Source organism: Pteropus alecto, unplaced genomic scaffold (genome assembly GCF_000325575.1).
Source record: "Pteropus alecto unplaced genomic scaffold, ASM32557v1 scaffold105, whole genome shotgun sequence".
Taxonomy (NCBI): Eukaryota; Metazoa; Chordata; class Mammalia; order Chiroptera; family Pteropodidae; genus Pteropus; species Pteropus alecto.
This window is the reverse complement of record NW_006436294.1, coordinates 4,828,226-4,848,796: the sequence shown is the minus strand read 5'-3', so window position 1 is coordinate 4,848,796 and position 20,571 is coordinate 4,828,226. Positions and strand designations below refer to the sequence as shown.

Below are 20,571 nucleotides of genomic sequence, written 5' to 3'. Positions count from 1 at the left end.
CCCCCGCCCCACAAATTCAATTTCAGTAAGGTAATATTGCAAGGTGGGCCCTCCCACGGAAGGCCTGAGACAGCCTCGGCTTGGCCTCAGAGAGCTGCAGCCCGGTGGGTGCCCGCCCAGGGCAGGTGGTTCCCTCAGTGCCTCCAAATCTGAGCCGGTCCAACCCATCTCTTTCGGGTACCTCCTCTTGCAGTAGCCTCGAGAGTGGACCGAACACTTGAAATACCCAAGGTTACGTTATCCTCTGCAAACGTGTCCAATGCCACTGTCACGTGGTCTTGAAAGCCACAGGTTATGGCAGAAACCCCTTGGGGTCAGGACAAGGGGCGTTGCCAGGGAAAACCGACAGCATAAAAATATCCCAAAGAATATTTTTTCAGCCGTCCCAGGATAGCAGACTGCATCCAGAATTCAGAAACCTAAAGTCAGACTTCGCTGGGAGAAATCAGCTGCCACAAGCTCGGTGGTGGCCTCAGGCTCCCCGTGTTCTACGGGACATTTCCCCGCCTTCCCCCCGGAGACATGGTTTTCCGCCTCCCCTCCCTCACAGAATTTTAGAAGTTGGCAAAGTAGCATGCCAATCCCCAGGTCTTACCAAGACCCCCTTCCCTTCAGTGACCGCCTTTCCATTCCATGTCTCCTCCCAACTCTGTGTCCCTTGTCCTCTAATGCGAACCCAGCCTCGACCCATCTCGGGCTCCGGACCAGCCACATTCCCACTCCCTGTGTTTGAGGATGAATCCAGTGCCCTGCAGACTCCTGTGTAGCTTTAGGGACTTCGCAATTGCTGATTTCTGAAACCTCCTTCCCAGAGTTAGAGACTTTCAACCCATCATGACAGATGAGGTTTCAAGTGCTATTTCAGCTGCGAGAGCTGAAGAAATTGCATTACATTCATAGCAGGTTGTGAATGACCGATAGCAATAGCGTTACTTGTCTGGGGAATCTATGACAGTCCACCCCTTTGCCTTCTATAGTATCCATATGACCTGCAGGGTTTCGATGGGAGTGGGGGGGAGGGACCACCAGGAGAAGAGGAGAAGCCAGCAGGACACTGGGGCCAGACAGGCCAGTGTCAGCCAGATTTGGCTAGGACTGGCGGCCTGTACATTCGGTGCCTCAGAGGCGCCTTCTCTCTGGCCCCCAGGCTCGGGGTATACACTGGGCCGTTTGCATCCTGTGCACAGCACAGATGCCCGGGTTATGAGTGACAGCTGATGTTCCGAAGGCCTTTCACCGTCCGAAGACACGTGGGATGGACTGTGTCACGTGTCTGTGTGCCTGTACTTACTCACTTCTGCTCTGCAGGGCCTCTCTTCACTGCTGTCTCCGGGGGACATAAATCTCTTGGTGAAGGTAAAAACAATAAATGTGCATGTGTTTTGAAAATGGTGGTGGGGGGTTGGAGATCGCAATAAGTGATTTTTGTCTGAACAACTACATTATGGGACCAACAGTAAAAGCAGCATTTGTTGAGAACTCTACGCCTGGCTGTGTGATAAGTCTACTGTTGGATATGGCAGCCACTGGCCACGTGTGTCCATGTAATTAAAACGAGATACAATTAAAATTCAGGTCCTCACTTACACTAGCCATGTTCTAAATTCTTAGTAGCCCCAGTCGCTAGCGGCGGTCTTCTTGGACAGGGCAGACGTCGGCTGTTTCCATTTTCCCAGACTTCCTCAGGCAGCGCTGTCTGCGAGCTTGATGTGTGTCTCTGGTTTAGTTTTCACAGGTCCTGTGAGGTTGGTAGCATTTATGGTCGTTTTGCATGCAGGGGACCTGAGACAGGCTGAGGATCAGCGACTTCCTGGAAACACACTCCCGTCCTCGCTGATCCCGGACACTGACCTTTAACCCCACACCGCACTGCCTCCTCACGTTCTGGAACAAGTCCGACAGGTCGGGGTGGGTCCTGTCCTGTTGGTGCAAGGACCAGGACGCAGGCACGGATGAGTCAGGATTTCAGTGTGGACTTAGCTGGTTTTCAGAACCACGTGCACCTTCTCCATGAATGGTAAAGGCCCTGACAAGTTCTGCATAACTCTGCTGACGTAGGGCAGTGAATGCTGGATGCCGGGGAGTCTGGCCGAAAACCTCAAGTCTTACACGGCAGAGAGCTGGGACAGGTTGTGAGCAAGATGGAGACGGGGCGGGATTCACGGCTCAGGAAGCACAGTCTCGCTGCCACGAGTGTGGAGCGCCGTTTCCCGCCGCCGCTGAAAGCCTGCGTCTTAATTTCGGGTGAAGCCCGGCACAGAGTTTTGCACGGTCGGCCCCTTTCTCGCTTCTCGGGTTAATTCAGCACATCCCTGCGTGTTGTTGGAAAGCACCTCGTTGTGCATGAGAACAAGGGGGGACAGCGGAGGAGGAGGAGAACCTTCTCGGAAGCTGGGACTTTTTACCCCACACGTCGAGGCGCCTTGACGGACAGTTATAAATTTTATTAAAACTTGAGTGGTAGTGGCACAGTCTTCCCTGGTTTTTATTGACAAGAAAGCGAGTTTTTTTTTTTCCATGGTCAAGGACATGACAAGAAATCATTATCTATTGATTCAATCCCTTGTTTATAGAGGCTTTTATTAGCCTGGGTCATTTTTCATAATTTTATCGCTCTGGAAGGAGCTGAGTTTGCAGCAGCCCCTGCCTTTCGTCCTCGAGATTCCCACTCCTGACACCGATAATAGCCACTGCGTCAGGACGGGCGCTTTGTCAAACCAGCCTTTCTCCACTGCTAAAGTGTGCGGCCGTGTTCATGGGAGCAGCGAGGAACCCCACAGGGAACGTGAGCACCCATCCAGGGTGGCGCCCGAGACTCCTGGGTCCCGCAAGCTGCACTTCGCCCGGACACCCTGTGGACACGAGCCTGGGCCCCGTGGGTTCGCCCGGGTCTGCAGAGTTGGCCTTCACAACCTTTGATGATCAGCTGCTGCCATCTCGATGATGTGGGTAGGAACTCGTTGGTCTGGTCCCTGTGGCTGGTGGCATGACTCTCCCTCTCTGAGAAGGCATCTTTCATTCCAGAATATTTACCTCTGCTAAAGAATTTTATAGCATCACATACGTCATAATGATCGTTGGAAAACGGCCTGGGTGCCAAGTTCATCTTCTAAAAATCCCTGTTAAATGAACTCTCATCGTCGCTCTGCATCCAGGGAGGTCATGCTCAGGACAGCTCCACAGGGTGACTCCCTTGGATAAATATGATTTAATCCAACCCTTGCAAAGAGCCCCGTGCGTGTGTGTACATCCGGGCAGCAACAATTGCTTTTTTCCACATAGTAAAGAATGCAGTTTTGCAGGCATTTTCTTGAGCACTTATTTGGTCCGAGGTAGGACATCGAGTACACTGACACAGCGAGCTGGGTGTGCTGCAAATGCCTCAGACCAAAGGGGGGGCGCCAGAGACCGGAGAGCCAGCATTTATGCATTATCCCCGGGGAGGCTGCAGCGTGCCAGGTGCCTGTGTGCATTGTTTTACATTTTGCATTAATCCCAAGTAGGAGAGTGGCCCTGGTTAACAGATACGGGAATGGACTCCGGGAGTAAGTCACGTGCCGAAGATAACGGCCAAATGGAGGAGTTGGGAGCCAGGAGTTGACGATCAAGGTCTTCTGATCTGCGGATGTGGCCAGACGACAGATTCGGGATGGAAAAGAATAAATAACTGCAACACAATGGCACGTGGAGCAGCTGAAATTCATCATGCTCCCGCCGTGCGTGAGGCTCAGCATGGGGGGTTCGCCATGTATTTCCCACTGGGCTTTGAGGCCCCATTTCATAGACAAGGCGGTCGAGGCCCAGGGAGGTGAAGCCGTGACCCAGGTGGGCAGAAGCATCTGTGTGTTCTGGCTGGAGGCAGAACCCTGTCTCGTCACAAGGCCGTGGGGGACGCCCAGGGCCAGGAGGGGCCGGGGCCCCCAGGAGCCAAAGCCAGCGCTGATGAGACTGCAGGTTGGAGGCTGGTCTCGTCCCGTGCTCACTGGGCTCTAGGACCAGGCCAGTGTGCTAAGTCCGGCTCCCTCACTGCTGAGTCTGGGGGCTGCTGACAGCTCTGGCCCTCAGGGAATAGTCCTTCATGGGATCTGTGACTAAGACCTAGGATGAGAGTTAGCCCTGCCAGAAATTGGGAAGCAATAGGAATGTAGTGAGGTTTTATACTACGCAGATGGAGCCCCTTTACGCTGTGGACCTGCTGCGAAGGACAGCTCCTGGTTGCCAGTGCACCCTCCCTGTCCACCTCATGCCAGAGTTCCTGATGCCACCAGGCTGGCTCCAGTCCCACGCGCCATCCACCCGTCACCATGTTTCAGATGTGAGTCTCATTTTAGGGAACCAGAGGGGAGGTTGAGGCATAGGCGAGTCCCTCCCAGCCCTGCTTCCCTTCCAAACAAAAACGGCGACCGAAACCACACCCTTTGGCTTGTTGTCGTGATGCTTCATGTGCCCCGATGTTTAGCACACTCCGCCTCCCCGCCGAAGAGTCAGCCAGCTCTTCAAACCACTTGCTAACAGGGGCTGGCCCAGGCAGGCCACCCAAAGCCCAGGCGGTTCGTCCATCCGTCAACTGGCCGGTTGGGTCGGCTCGTTCGTTCATTCGTTGAGCTCGTGCTCTGTGGAAGGCTGTGAACTAGACATACAAAGAAAAAGCAGTTGTCTCTCTGCCTTCTTCTTGCTTGGTGTTGAGAAGTTGGAGCTAGAAACAGACCACAACAGAGAGACGGGTTTCGATAGCAAGAATTCCTGGGTTCTATGGGAGCAGGAGCCCGCCCCCAGCCCGAAGCAGGAAGGCTTCTTGGAGTAGGAGACTTCTAAAGAATCTCCGAAGACTGAATAAGAACAGAGCGAGTGAAAAGAAGGTGGGCCATTCGGAGCTGGTTTAGAGGTGGAAGAGTTCTTCCATTCTGAATCAGAGACCCAGATGAACAATGATCCGCCTGCAGCCACCTCGGTGACTACGATCAGGTGCAGCCGACACGTGCCTTTGCGGATCTGCTCAGCGTCGCGTTCAGAAGGCCACGGTTGATGCGTTTGTTTTGTGTCAGCTGACACCATTTAACCATGAGCTCTTCAAGACGCGTACTCACTGTGGTCTCGAAGCAGAAAGGCACCGAGCCCAGCAGCGTGGATGCTCTGAAGGCTCCTGAGTGGGTAATCGCTGACTGTGCTGGGGATTGTCTGAGGCTGTTCCAGGTGTCTTCTTTGGCTTATCTTGTTTAACTCTTCACGAGGAGCGAAGACGGGAGGAGAGGGTAGAGTGGAGAGAAGGGCGTAGAAGAAGCATCGTAAGCCTGAGACGTGGGCTGGGCCGCGGCGTGGTCAGGCCAGGGAGTTACATTTGGTACATACTGCGCTCCAAACTGTGAGATGTGGGGATGACACAGATGACTTAGCAAATATGCTCTCTGGGCTGAGAGAACTTGAAATTCACTCCAGGGACGGCACTTACCCCGGCCCCAAAGAAGCAGAGCGAAGCTCACTCCCAGGCTATATTTATTAAATGCCCACTCTGGACAAAGAATAAAGCCAGGCACGGTCAGATTAGGTTGTGTGTCGCAGCAAGAAAGGCCTGGGGTGTGCCTGTCCCCTCCTTTCCTCTGCTCCTTTGTCTGGAGACCACTCCGGCACCCCGGCCACGGAGGACCCGGCTTTCTGCTGCGTTTGTCTCTAGCCTTAGAGACAGACCGTGCTGTTCTTAACAACACTGAATGTTTGCATTACATCTGCATCGTTAGTATTTTTAGGCGCTCGCAGATACGATTAGTGTGCTTTCGACGCTGTTGTTTTGAGCTGCTCTCCCAGCAGTCTGACCGCTCAGAAGCAGGGAGAAATGAGGTCATCATTCAGGTGTATGGGCGCCTAAAACTAAGATTGAGACAGAGGAAAATGCAGAGCTGGGCACAGCGTGAGACCGAATCCACCTGTTGACGTCGTCATCATTTGCTGCGTCCTCCATCTGGAGAGGCGGGGGCCGTGGCCACCCTTTGCTCTGTTGGTAACCATATAACGTATTCTCTCCCTCAGGATGTGTGCAGTGACTGTCCTCCAGGCCCCCCGGGCCTCCCTGGTCTGCCGGGTTTCAAAGGGGACAAAGGTCTCCCAGGAAAGCCAGGGAGAGATGGCACAGAAGGGAAAAAGGTGAGTCGTGGAGGGAGACGTAGCGTTTTCACTGTGCTGTGATGCACCGTCTCGGAGGTGCCAGCACCGCCTCTGGCGCAGGGGCAGGAGCCTGCTCGAGCGTGCGAATGGGGGCGGGGTCGTGGGGCCCTCTTGGGGACCGGCTGCCACACCACTAGTCACATTAGTTGTGGGTCGCGCTCTTGAATATGTAGCCACACCCCCTGCCACCAGCCGCCTATGCTTTGTTCAGGCCTATGGGGATGAGGGTGGGGACAGTAATTCCCAGTGGGAAACCGGGAAACCAGTGAATAGGTGTGTCAGGGTGACGGCTTGCTGGTGATTCAGGCCGTGGACTCCGGCCACTCATTCCTGTGTTCTTTTTTCTTTTGTCCCTGGTACAGGGAGACGCTGGGTCCAGAGGCCTCCCCGGGCCCCCAGGAGTGGCTGGGGCACAGGTCAGTGAGCCTTCACAGGTGTCGTGTGCATCCCTTTCTGCTCCCCTCGCTGAGTAACTCAAGTCAGAGGACCGGGGATGTCCAGCGTACAGGAATAATGGTTTTAAAATCAGAAAAGCCCCGTTCAGGGCCTGACCATGGCTCTGACTCTCTCAGCGACCTTGGGCGGTGGGGTCGTTTCAACGCATTGAGTCTCAGGTTGTTCATCCAAAATACCTGAGGGGTTGAAGGTGTGAAATGAACTTCAGGGTTGGAATGTGCAGGGCCGACTGGTTAAGACATGAGCCTCTGGGCTCTGCGTCCTTAGGCGAAGCCCTTGACCTGTCTGGGCCTCGGCGTCACGCTCGCTCACGACAGTGAAAGCAGCCGCGAGACAGGTTGGAGTCGAAGGGTACAGTGATGAGAAGGAGTTGGCGCTCAGTAGGAATTACTGCGAGACAGCGAGTGCCCAGCAAGGGCGAGCGAGCGTTACTCACTCCGTGTGAACCTGCAGGCAGCATCTGAGACGGGCGGGGCGCTCCGTGTGGCGAGCTCTGGCTGCCAGAGTGAGCATCTGGCTGTTTGGGCTCTTGCCGGGGACAGTATTTAGCTCTAAGAGACTGCGTGAGCGCTGCTGCGGGACCAGGGAGGGAGTCAGGCCGACCTCGGACCTCGTTCCCCTTGCCAGCACCGGGACTCCCCTGGGGGCCTCCCCGGCCCCCCAGTGGCCTCCACACAGGCTGTGCACGGCCCACCTCAACATTCGGAAGTGCCACTGTGTCTCTCCCTGTGTCCCAATTTTATGCAACATAAATTGTCATCGGGAGAGCTAGTGCAGGAACCAGACCTTCGGGGTCTGGGGTCGTTCTCGCCTCTCTGTCCTTGCTCTTCCTGCGGTGACTAGGGAGCGTGAGAGCAGTGACCTTGCAGGCCGATGGCCAGGACTGCTGCTCGCGAGATGCAGCGCGCGCACCCGGACATCGCAAGCCCTGTCAGCCTCGGCTCGATTGTTCTCTCAGCCCTGTGGTCACGGTCAGCATTGGGGTCAGGACCGGGGTGGAAAATGTAAGGGGAAGCCCAAAACCTCCGTGAGCAAGATAAATAAAACTCTAATGCATATTTTAATAACTTTAAAATTAATGCAATAGATTCACAAGAAACAAAATACCGACACGTAAAGTAAAGATGGGACCCAACCCTGCACTTGACTGACTTGCCTCTCACCCCCCAGCCCCCACCCCAGCCCCATCAGAGCCATGTGTTTATTTACATTTTGATATTTTGTTCATCTCGGATTATTTCACATTAACTTTGACTTTTGGAGATATGGCGTCGGAATACTCCGCATCTTGGGAGACCCACACATTTTACACCCAGGGCGAGTGTCCCACTGAAAAACAGGGTTGGGGTCATTACTGTTACTATTCAAAGGCAAGCAAGCAAGCAAAAATGCCAGGCCTGCGGGATACCGTTACTGAAAGCACCCACATCTTCCACGCCTGGTTGGCAGGTTAAGATGTCTAGTGTTTGTTATCCGTGGATTTTGGGAAGCCTTGTAGCATTTCGTCACACCCAGGGCTCCTGCCTCAGGAGCCGCAGATACCAGCTCTCAGTGTGGATAGAACAGGAGAGTCTACCCGGGCAGTGCTGGGTTGAGACACCGGCACAATGCAGCATCCGCCAAGTGATTGACTGCGTATCATCCTCTCTTTCCGGGGTCATCATCGGGAGCTAAGCTTTTCACCTAGAAATTCTGCAGGCCAGTCATTTCAGCTGATCCCTAAGTAACCTTTGCTGTCAACTTGCTGGCTTGTGGGTTCAGCCCCCGCTGAAGAATGGCCTTTACTCAGAGAAAGAAAGGGAAGCCAGCCACTTAAGCAGACAAGGCGACCCCTCACGAAATGGGAGTGGTTGTCTGCATCAGCCCAACCCAGCTTGAAAGGCTGGAGTCTTGGGATAATGGCTCTGCCTTTGTTCTTTTATAATTCAGTTCAGAAGAGGGTTTGTTCCTTCACGTATAGAGAGAAAACCAAAGAAAGCTTCCGTCCAGAAAAAGAAGCAAGATTAGTGCTGTGTCTGAAAGACCGAGTTCTAGCTTCTCCTCCTGTGAGTCTGTGGTGACCTTGAGAAGTTCTCAGGGCTCAGTGAGCGCCCGGGGGATTGCAGTGGACAATATACCCAGGGTTTTGAGGGCCAAGGGCCAGGCTACCTGCTTTATAATATCGCCTGCAGTGGTCAGCATCACCCTAGGAGGCAGAGATATTGTCTCATTTGCAGAAGAGGAACCCGAGGCTTAGCAAGCTTAAATGCCAGCATGACAGTAGTAGGTGATAGAGCAGAGGTGAACCGCTGCCCGTGTGACTCCAGGATCCCAGCAGTTAGCATCCCGCTATTCTAGTAACGTGCCCGCAGCCCCCGCACCGAGGACAGCTCCCACTGGGCAGCAGCGTGTCCATCTCCACGGCCTCTGGGGCTGCCCCTGCATTAGCACCCCTTACCTGTTGTTGGGAAAATGAGTGGCAGGGAGTCAGAGGCCTCGCTGAGGACTCACAGGCTTGCCCGTCTTCTTGGCTTCAAGCCCGAGCCAGTCTCTCCCCTCTCCATTCATCCCGTGTCGCTCTCCCGGAAACGGACGGAGGGCTGTTTCATTTCCTCTGTGTCGAACGCCACTTCCCAGCCAAGGTCTCTGCTAGACCTGCGGACGTGAAGGTGAGTCAGTGCACTGAACATGCCGCTGGCGACAGAGCACTGCGGTCATCGCGTGTGTCCTTGTACGGCCGAGGCCCTGGGAATCCCCCGGTCACGTGCTCGGCTCGCTTGTTTGTTCGCAGTTTCGATTCAGCATCGGGCACGTCAGCTTCCCCGAGATTTACTCGCAGATTTGCAGCTGCTCTCTGGAGGCTGGGTCTGAGGGGCTCAATGCCTGGGCAGGTCAGTTACAGAGCTCCATTCTAGAGCCTTCACACTGCAGAGAACACTGGGAAGGGGACGGTCTGGAGACTGTGGCTGACGGTCACGATTAAGGTCCACGGGGAGGAGAGCAAGATGGCAGTCGGAGCGACGGCCCTGGGAACGTGAGTTTCTGCAGAGTCAGCTGCGCAAACCTCTCCTGGGTCGGAAATGCTGAACGTTCTGTCCTCCACGGAAAGCGTTTGGTTTCTTTCTCATCCTCGCGTCTGCCAGCCAGGCCATGGGAACCACAGGGACTGGAGACACCAAGTGAACAAACGTCCCCGCTTCCAGGTGTTCTGGATGGTTCCGAAGAGCAGAGGTAATGCATCCCTTGCTGCTCTGGGGACAATCGGGAGACCTGGAATTCCACCCTGCCCAAAGGAAGCCCAGAGCCACGAGTGCACCCCCGCTCCACGCCGGGGTCTCACCCACGGCTGCCTCAGCCCTGAGAGTCTCACCAAGCAGCGCCTCGAACACTTCCCTCCCGTCAGCAGGGCTCGGTCAGATGCAGCCGTGACATCCAGGGCCCGGCGTCATGCTGGAGAAGAAAGATCTGTAAGCCGGCGACTCAGAGTGAAGTCAGACCGGGGCTGGCGGCCACCACGGGGGTCCGCTGGTTCCCCAGCCCGGCTCTGCCGCTGAGTGCGTTTTGCTTACTAGTTACAGGCCTCAGGCAGTTTATTTGACTTCTCCGAACCCCAGGTCCCTCACCTGTAAAAGAACAACCATATGGCCTCTCTCACAAAGACGACGGGAGGGCGAAACAGGAAGCGTTTGCAGAGTGCAGGTGTGGGGCCAGCCGTAGGGACGCTGGCTGCATGGCAGCGTGAGGGCCCCTGTGGTTGTTGCTCCGTTTGACTTAATAGCGGCTGTGACAAGTGGCTTCGGATTTCTTGTCTGCACTCTGATAACAGCCCCTCCCTCATGGGGTCCTCCTACCGGCTGAATTAGATAACACTGACATAGTAAATAATTTTTTTTTTTTTTTTGCATCAGCTCAGGATATAAACAAAGAAGTGGATGAAATGGGAATCTCATTTGAGGAGCCCTGGCAGAGTGCCTGGCAAGGCAGGGGCTCTGTAAATGTCAGTCCTCTCTTCTGGCAGGAAGTGAGTCAGGCTTGGGGGTGGCCGTGCTGGCTTCGAGCCCCACCTGCTGTGGAGAGGGAGACAAGAATGCCTGGAGATCCTTGGGCTGCTGACATTTTCATTGTTAAGAGATGAGGATCGAAATCACTCCAAGCTCGACCAAGCACCGGGATCTGAAAGGAAACTTGTTAAGAGATGAGGATCGAAATCACTCCAAGCTCAGACCAAGCACCGGGATCTGAAAGGAAACTGTTTACTTTTAAGGCGATTGTCCTAAATGTCAAAGAGGCAGTGTGCTATTCCCCGTCACTTCTTTTCACTGAGATTGTGCTGTGGCCTGCAGACAGTGTGCTGGCTTTATAGATTTCAAAGCAGTCGAAGTAATTGCACGCAAAAAATATTGGAACAAATGCTCTTCTCCTCGGAACCTATTTTTTTCTGCTCTACAGTGACATGTGGCCGCTCAGAGGCATTAGCTCATCCCACCCCCCACCCCCGACACACCCCGGGGAGGCAGCCAGGAGTGTTATTAGGTGGCCTTCCTCACCAGAGACCTGCTGATGTGGCACAGCCATCTGGGTGAGGAGGGAGCAGGGCTCGATGCTCCAGTGAGAATTGTGGGGTCCTGGGCCTGGAAGACCCTCATAGATTGACTCCCCCCATCCTTCACTTCCCGGATGAACAAGCCGAGAGCAGAGGGGGCGTGATCTGCGGCAGGCACAGACGGGAGATGACGGGCCAGAAGCAGAGCCAACGCTGACCGACTGCCAAAGACTTATCTCACTGCATAATGCATTCTTTTAGAGGAACTGAAATGTTCTTTGTTTAATAACATTTTACTGAAATACATTTGTTAACACAGTAAATGCAGAGCCAAAAATAGGTGAGTTAAGAGAGATTGAAACCTTTGAATGTTACTTTCAGGGTTAGCCCGTAAAAGGTATTTTTTGTACGTTGCATATTATGAGTGTTTTCATGACCTCAGTAATGACAGTGATGATGTTGGTGATGGCGATGATGGTTGTGGTGATGTCATACGACGTGATGACAGTGAAGATGATGATGAGGATGATGTAGTGATGATGATGATGGTGATAGCGGTTGTGGTGATGATGATGGCGATGACGGTGGTGATGGTGATGTTGATGACGATAGTGACGATGAGAATGGTAGCTAATGTTTATTGAGAGCCAACAGTGAACTCATCACCAGCCTCAGCACTTTACAGATTTTGGGTCACTTGATCTTTACGACAACCCCATGACAAAGATACTGTTACTATTATTTCTATTTTCCAAGTAAGGAAACAGAGTTGAAGCACCTTGCCTGGTGACACATAGTTAGTGAATGAAAAAATTAGGGTTTATGTACAAAATAATGTAAAATAATTTTGGTAACCCATATTTATTGAGCTCTTACTGTGTTTTGAGTTCCATGCTAAGTGTTTTCCATGTAGTATTTTATTCTCCCAACATTTTACAAGGTGGGCAATCACTGTTTTCTCTATTTTGTGTATTAAGAAAACTACAGCTCAGAGTTTAAGTGACCCGCCCAAGGTCCCACAGCTAGAAAGGCTGGCAGCGAGGAGCCTGTGGACAGAGACCGTCTTCCTGCTCAGCCCACTGTGCGGTGTGCCCCCCCCTGCCGCCACTCAGCCCCTCCCCTGACCTCGGCCACTCTGCAGTGCCCACAGTCACTGTCGGGCTGCGCCTTCCTCACCCTGTAACACCCCACTTTCTCTTACCCGATCCCCTCTCTTCATCCCGAACCTTCTGGTCCACCCTACAGTGTGTCCAGAGGGGCCCTTCTGATATCTGGGGTCACACATCCTTCCACTCGTTTCCAGAGCCTGTAGCTCAGTCCGCGTTCAAGGGTGGACATGCCAGGCTCTCAGTGAGGTGGGCAACTCCTGTCTCCTCAGTCCCATTTTCCACTGCCCGCCGCCGGCACCTCACAACCAGCTTAAGCCCCTCCATCAGCGGCTCCTCACCCAGGACCCGATGCTCTCTGTTGACACCATGCCTGGCCTGCAGCGCGAACTTGACGAGAGATTGGTGGAGAATGAGTGAATGAATGCAGGAACGAATGGCGGACGAATGAGTACACGCAGACTTCTTTCTCTGGCGGCGGAGCTCGATCCAAATCCCCACTCACTCGCTCGCTTTCTTCTCGCCAGGGCAGCAGAGGAGAGCGTGGCGCAGGCGGCGAGGCGGGACAGAAGGGCGAGCAGGTAACGCGTCTGCGGCGCCCTCGGCCCGGAGGAGCACCGCGCCTGTCGATGCTTCGCGCTTGTATGTTTTTTAATCACGTGTTCCTGGTCCCCATCTCGATGCCCCTGGTTCATTGTCACATTCCCATCCGCAGTCGTCTGAGGAGCCTGCCTTTTCTGTTTTTTCTTTCGGACTCCTGCTTTTAGTGCTTTTTGTTCACTAAAATGGTAGTCATTCACTGCGAAACGTCCCCTTCTTTCTTCCCGCCCTGCCACTGGTTCTGAACTACCTGTCCTATGACTCACGTTGCCAGTGGCGTGCTTTCCAGCGCCCCGCCGCCCTTGCCGGGCCGCTTCTCCAGAGGTGCTGGAGGATGGTGCTGGCGAGGACACACTGCTCTGTCCATGGTGCTGACCACCGCTTCCCCGTCGGCTCCGGCCGATGCTGCCCGCTCAGCTCCTGGGCCCCCAGCCAGCTTTCTGCCGTTTGAAAGGACTGCTCTGCTTCTGCTTTGCTGCCGTCGGTCTGGTCTTTTCCCTGCGTTTCCCTTCTTTCTCTCCCCCTGCCCTCCCCTGGACTCCTCACCCTCTTGCGCACTTCTCACTCAGTCCTCCTCGTCAACGACCCATGCCCCGCACCGCCCCAGGCCCCGAGATACAGGACGGTGAGGAGCAAGTCCCGTGAGAGGGCGCAGGACTAGGGGGGAGTCACCCAGAGGCGGTCAGGGGCTGCGCGCACGGGGTGACCGGCGTTGCGGCCGCAGCTCCCTCTGTGCTCAGAACAGCAGAATGAGCTTGGATTCTTCTGATTAGGATGAGTTGTCAGAGGCAGTGTCATCTACAGTGGATGTGATAGCTCGCGTTTTCCAGTGGTGAGAGATGGAGGGAGAGGGCAGGGAAGTCATATCCTTCGTGGTGTTTTGTTTAACTTTTTAACATTGCTGTACTAAATGAGATGTCATTTTTCTACATTTTACACAATAACTTGTTTAGCTCTTTCTAAAAACACATGGACAGTGCTCTCCTTTAAATAACCAGTATTGCCATCGTGCGGTCGCCATAGTTCAGCTAGCTGAAAGTCTTCCATTAGGGGCTTACACAGTGTGTGTCTGCGTTTGTTTCTGCGTTTTCACTACGGGACACTCCAAACATACATAGAAGTAGAGAGTATAATAAAACGAACCCCCTCGGTACCCGTCACCCAGCTGCGATATGTTTCAGCCATGACGGCCACCCTCGTTTCCATTATGTCCTCAACCACCTCCCACACCTTCTTCTTTCATAGTCTTTTGAAGCAAATCCACCTGCAGGATAGATTAGTTTTTGTAAATATTGTCAAATACTTTCTCAACCCATTGAAGCACCAGAGAGAGAGAGAGAGAGAGAGAGTGTCTTTTTGTTGTGTTTTCCTCCAAAACTGTTATTTGAGTTAAGAAATAAATTCTGAATTATCGTCTGAAATATGGTAGTTGCAGAGATTTGAGAAGCTTTTTATGAGTCTTTTTAAAGAATTGCCTTTCGTGTTTTCTAGGGCCATCCCGGAGTTCCAGGTTTCATGGGGCCCCCAGGGAGCCCTGGGCCACCTGTAAGTAATAATCTTTAACCCCCTCCTCTGATTTTATTTAAAAACGGTCTATTCATGAATACTTTCATATAAGCCTGACTTCAGCTTCCCCGTGCAACCTGAGAGCTGAAGGACTTTGACCACGGTTGTCGGTTGAACCTCGTACCCCACCCCCTCCACACCCCTGTAGTTCCAAAGCCTGAAAGACATCTCCGGTGAAAGTGAACCCTTGTTTCCTTTTTGTTGGAAACTGCTGTAACGTCGATCTCTGTGACACCTGGAGGAATTGGCCCCTGGCTTTTTATCCTCCCGCTAGATGATGGGTCTGGGACTGAGAAGCAGTTATAATCAGCAGCCAGCTTGTCCTTCTCCGGCGATGCAGGCTCTCAGTTCACGTGCGCATATTCACTGAGCTTCTGCTTTGTGTCATGCTTTGTGCTGTGGATTGCCCTTGGGCACAGATGCTGAGTCAGCCGCCCATTCAGGTTCAACAGTCAGTCCTGCAAAAGCAACTCAAGACCACGACATTAACCCTTAGGGTCATTTGTCTCTTTTCGAGTGTTTAGAATATTCCGGGCCCTGTCCAAGGTACCAAGGGATATAGATACCAAACAGACAAGGCTTCTCTCAGAGGTTATTTTCTGGCGTTCAGTCAACATCTTTCTTTCAGATAAAACCTTTACCCTGTTCCCAGTCCGCAGCAGGGAATTTAATCCCAGCTTAGCTAGATTCTAGAGTCTAGGATGCCAGAAGCTACCGGCAGATTTACGTAGAAGAACCCAGGTTCGGAGTAGAAAGAATTTGGTTAGGTTTAGACGAGATGTGTCATCTTCCCCTGCAGCATCCCAGGTGCAAGAAAGCATGAAACGTAGGTTATTTATTTAAGTATTATCGTTACCCCTTTATTGCATGCACATTTACTGGGTCTTTACCTAGTGGAAGAGGTGGGGCCCGATCAGACTGCACCCCGTTCCCAGGATGCGTCCTGCGTGGGAAATTTGCACTTCTTCTCCACTGCATCATGTTTTCTTGACGCGGCCATTTCTGTGTCCTGAAAACTTTTCCGGCACCTGACCCAACATCAGCACTCAGTAAATGCGTGTAAAACAACTGAACGAAGGCGGCTGGAAAGTCCCAGGAGTGCACCCTGAGAGCTTGCTTACTCGTTGCCCACTGTTTAGCTGTCATTCGCGGTCTTGGGCTGGCCCGTAGGCACACACGGGGGAAGACGCTGCCGTCGGAGCTTACGGTAGTTGGGAGACATGGCGCGCGCCTGGTGCTGGCCCGCTCTTCGTGTGCATTACCTTACTCGATTGTCTCAAAGATTCAAGTGAAGTAGGTGGCATCTCCATTTTGTGAAGGGACTGAGTGCAGAGGAGTAATAAGTTGCCTGAGACCATGTGGCTGGTCACCAGAGAATCAGGACATGGGCCCAGGCTCTTTGGCCCTAAGGGGAGGCACTCCTAGCGACACCCTCCGTTCTGTGCTAAGCACATCGTAAGCACCGCCCCTCACGATGGTGTGGGCAGCGTCACTTTCTAGGTAATGAAACTGAAGCTTAGAGACCTTATACCACTTGACCGAAGCTAGTGAGAAGCAACGCACTAATTAGTCTAAAGAACCCCTGTCTTCGTCACCCAGTTGGCCCAGCTTCTAAACCATTCATTTATTCAAGAAATACTTCCTATCCACTGTCTCCAAGACACTGTCTTAGTTCCCACTGAATGAGTCAGTAAACAACAAGAAAGGCGCTCTGAGGGGCCAGAGACTTGCACTTTTGGACCTGGTAGGCAGACATGCCCCACTGAGGAGCTGACAGCTGAGGCACGGTGTACAGGAGGGCAGGACAGGAACGTGGGGAGTGAGACTGAACTTCCCTTCCAGTCATCCATTTATGCATCTCTTCATCCCCGAGTCGACACAGCAATTCTTTCGTATCTCCCTGGAAGATAAAGCCAGTTGTTCATTTCCTGCCTTTTGTCCTGAAATTCCTGATGTTCGTTGAAAATGCCCCCTCTGAAGTGAGACCATTTACCACTGTCTCAGGGATGACCGCCTGGTAAATACTTCGGTCCTTCCTGAGATGTGGCTGTGTCCTCCCAGCACCTTTATATTCCCAGAGACTAGCCCAGTCCTACGGGGAAGACAGAAGCACCTTTGAAGTATTCATGGTTCAGGCAGCTGGGAAGGGGCACAGGATGTAAGATCTGTGCGTCGCTTTACGCACAGAGAGGACGTGCTGACCATCTCCATCCAGACGCACAGCAACCCGGCTTTCTGCTTTATCATCCTTAGGGAGCTGATGGAATCGCAGGAGCAGCTGGGCCACCAGGAACCCAAGGCCCCCCGGTAAGTTCTGCGGTGGGCAAGTCTGCCTTCAGCCTGGGTCTGGCCTCCCAGAAGCCCACGTGTGTGCCCACCCTGCCCTGGTCCTCCCTGCCTCCAGTGCCCTACCCATCCCCAGGGTCTGTTCACTGCCAGTCGACCTCAGGAGGGATCACTTTCTATTAGAGCGCCAGTTGCCTCACCTCTAAAAAACGGTGAGGAGGAAAAGACCTGGCAATCAGCGATTCCAGAATTCAGTTCACAACCAACTCAAACAGGCCCAAGGCTTAGCCCTATCTCTCCATTCCTTTTCAGTGTGGTTTCTTTCTGAACAGGCACAGGGGAGTGGAAGGGCCTGGGGCGAGCCCATCCTGAGCCTGCGGTATGCACCAGGCGGCGTGCCAGGGGGGAGGGAGACGCTTTATCCAGTTGTTCCAAAAGCAGAGTGTAGTTAGGGAAGAGGAAGTCGCGGGTCATGGTCTTGAAACCACAACTGGCAGAGCTGGCATCCGAACCCAAGCCATTTAGCTCAAAAACCATAATTTATTCATTGCCTGAAGCTGCCAGAACCTCTCTTGGTTTCGATGCCATAAGCACAGGGTGAAGCTCAGGGTAGCAGGCATTGTGCTAGTAGCCACTGCGTGCATAGTCACTGGAAGGACTGCACAGTGAACGGATGTCCCTTATCTCAGCTGACTGCCCCGTACATTAGACAGGTTCGGAGTCATTACCCCCATTTTATAAATAAGGAAAGTGAGGATCAGAGACGTGAAACTGCCAGGTTCAGGTCACACAGCGGGAAAATGTCAGAGCCAGGTACAAACCCCAGTCTCCGGGAACCTCAGCATCATTTTCCAGTCTGGCTACCTGCGAGGTCAAGGCCCTGATGTGTCTGGACTCTAGTGCCAAAAGCACCTGAGGGACCACGAAAGACAGCTTCCTGCTCATCAGATGAGGAGGACGAAGACAGAGGGTCAGGTCACTTGTCCAAGGTCGTACAGGAAGTGAGTAAGTTGGCAGTTTCAAGTCAACTCATTGTCCTTTCTACTACTCCACCGTGATCCACCATGTGGGATGGTCAGGGCTGGGGACTAGAGGGATGCTGAGATTGAAAAACAATAACCACAGTGGCTTTTAATTTTTTTTTTTTTATGACCATCATCTGGCTAATCCTTTTGAAGCAGCCCACCTAGAAGTCCCAGGATGAATAAAATAAAACATAACTGCAGGCAGCTTTTTATTGATTCTCAGACAGCAAAATATTTGCCCAATAAAAACTAATGGACTGTTTGCCCAAGAAGAATAAGATGTGGAGACCAGATGTACATCATTCCATCCCTAGGAATTAAACCATATTAAAGCAAACATTGATTCTGACATAGGACCTCAGGCAAGTTAAGGCTGCGCTTGAAGCTGTCCACGGTCCTGATATTTCACCGTGAACATCAAACCAGAACATACTTGAAAGTTTTCTTAGCACTAACAGTGAGTTTTGGCAGTTAAAAGGCAGCAATTTAAAAGTAAATAAATAAATAAAGTGAGGCATAGTTAAAAAAAAGACATAAAAACCTAAATTTTCATCATATTTTGAATTACATCACGTGAACGATTTGCCACCTGTTTTTACCTGGAACGGAGGCCCTTACTTTGTTTTCGGGTCTCATGAATGGGGTGTCTTGTCGTTGTTGTACAAAGGAATTCTGACCATCTCCCATTTGTTGCTTTTTAAAAAAATGATTCGAGTCTCCAGAAACCTTTATTATCAATTTAAAAATCCCTAACGTTGCCGAAATATTCATCTCTAGTTGACAAATGTGTTGTGATGTGGGGGGGGGGGATGTTTCTGTCTGTTTTATTGTTATTATTTTGCTTTGATCCAAGTGGTACTGTATCTGCACAGTCTTAAATATCATTCCACATAATTTATAGAGATGCAGGTTATGCCAAACTGTTATCAATGCAAATGGATAAACAGCATTTTTTTTTTTAGATTAAGAATAACCATTCAACCTGAGTATGTAGAGTGTAAATCCTTTTGAGAAAAGACTTTAACAAACCAATAGTAAAGCTGAAACATTGTCCATCCTTCATCGGTTCCCAGGGGTCTATGAAAAAATATTTTTGACATCTTACTGATACATCACTGATGTCTTTCGTTTTCTTCAGGCATGGAGGTAAAACTCGGTTATTGAATAGCTTTTTTGAGTTTAGTACTTAGTAAAGGAAGCATGTTTTGGGTCCCCTGATTAGATACTTTATATATGACAATATATGAAATCTGTATAAACCTGAAATAAATATTAAAATATTTTTGCTTTTACTTTTCTTCCAAGAGGCTAAAATCACAACCCTTAAGAATACGTCATTTTGTGTGGCGTGTGGATTAGAATGTAAAACCTGGCATCAGTATCTCATCACAAAAGAAATATTGGTGGGGAATTAGAAAGTTGTCAGGACCTCTGAACACGCAGGATGACATGAAAGTGTTCATCAGGAAGGCAGTGGTAACACTGATCACCTCACGTTTATTTACCAGCTCTGTTGGACAGGAACGTGTGTCTAGGGTGAATAAAATGGGAAATGAAGTATTAATCACTGTAGTTTGGTAAACACCACCTTTCAAAACACAAGGTCTGTTGCCTGGCGTGAGGAGATGCTAAGTGACCATTGGTGGTAAAAAGTTTCGGAACCTCTGGACGGAAGGGTGACAAAAACCAAACCACCTTTTTTCTGTGCCCCTGGTCAGCTCTCCGCTGGCGTTGACACGCCCAGGTGCAGTGGTCAGTGCTGAGTGGCAGGTGGGGACCCGAGTCTCAGGCAGTTTGGGGGAAAAGTGCAGATTTGGGGCTGGACTCAGGTCGGTGAACTTCGAAGCCCCACCATCTTTTTCCCACCGGGCTTCCACTCTGGTTCCTCCCAAATCTGGGTAACACGGCCACAGGGGGACCAGGCCTGCATGCCACCCTGCGTACCTATGCTCCGCCCAGGGCATCCGCCACCCTGCGTACCTATGCTCAGTCCAGGGCATCCGCCACCTTGTGTACCTACGCTCCGCCCAGGGCTCCTCCCTGCCCTGGGGGAGGTGCTGCCTGGAGAGGCCGGAGGTGGGTGCAGGAGCACCCATTGTTTCTCTCCCAAGACCCCTTTCACCCCCTGAAGGCAATTCTGTGTGACGTCATTTACTTCCAGGAAAGCCATTCTGAGAGATTTAATGTCTTGGTGCTTTTGTGTCTTGGATCTCTTAGGGGAAAGAAGGTCCTCCTGGCCCCCCAGGCCCGTCTGGGTCACCCGGAACCCCAGTAAGTGGCATTTTAAAAAAATCTAATTTCTCTGCTACACAAATATGCAAACAAAAATATATTTCCTTATCGTTAAGGTGAGACGTGATCACTAGGGGGATTCTGTGTGTTATAGAAGACGAGAAGAAAATAATTACTGACCTAAACCAATCTAAATTTTAAGTTTTTGGTGGAGTCAGTTTTAATGTCAGTCTTCTTTATGAAATATACTTGTTTACTTATTTAAATAGCATTTGATCTCTTTCTCTCCCCATGGTGTGTATATATGTTTGTACACACACACACACACACACACACACACACACACAAAGGCAGTCAACACATGCTTACATACATGCATACATAAATGGGATAATTAATTATTTGTGACAATATAAACATTTTCTGTTTTCCATAATGGTCTTAAATGCTTGTGAATTTTACATACACTCTATCTAGTGAATGTTCCGTCATAAATACAATCATTCCTCTGCTGCCTCATAAACCTCACGATCATTTTTAAAGTCTGCACTAGAGTCGTTTGCCTGCATAGCATGTCCCCAGTTTCTATAGGACGGTCCCCGAAAGTGGGGGGCACCTG

At 51.6% G+C, this 20,571-nt stretch overlaps 1 protein-coding gene across 1 annotated transcript in view; it reads left to right on the top strand.

The window, feature by feature from the left end:
* Window positions 1-20,571, top strand: part of COL22A1 (collagen type XXII alpha 1 chain) — a 189,162-nt gene that overhangs the window by 140,334 nt on the left and 28,257 nt on the right. Inside the window, exons 44-50 of the mRNA XM_006912934.3 lie at window positions 1,309-1,356; window positions 6,025-6,138; window positions 6,522-6,575; window positions 12,771-12,824; window positions 14,335-14,388; window positions 16,663-16,716; window positions 19,938-19,991. Of these exons, the coding sequence (XP_006912996.3) occupies window positions 1,309-1,356; window positions 6,025-6,138; window positions 6,522-6,575; window positions 12,771-12,824; window positions 14,335-14,388; window positions 16,663-16,716; window positions 19,938-19,991 (432 nt within the window). The remainder of the gene's footprint in view (window positions 1-1,308; window positions 1,357-6,024; window positions 6,139-6,521; window positions 6,576-12,770; window positions 12,825-14,334; window positions 14,389-16,662; window positions 16,717-19,937; window positions 19,992-20,571) is intronic.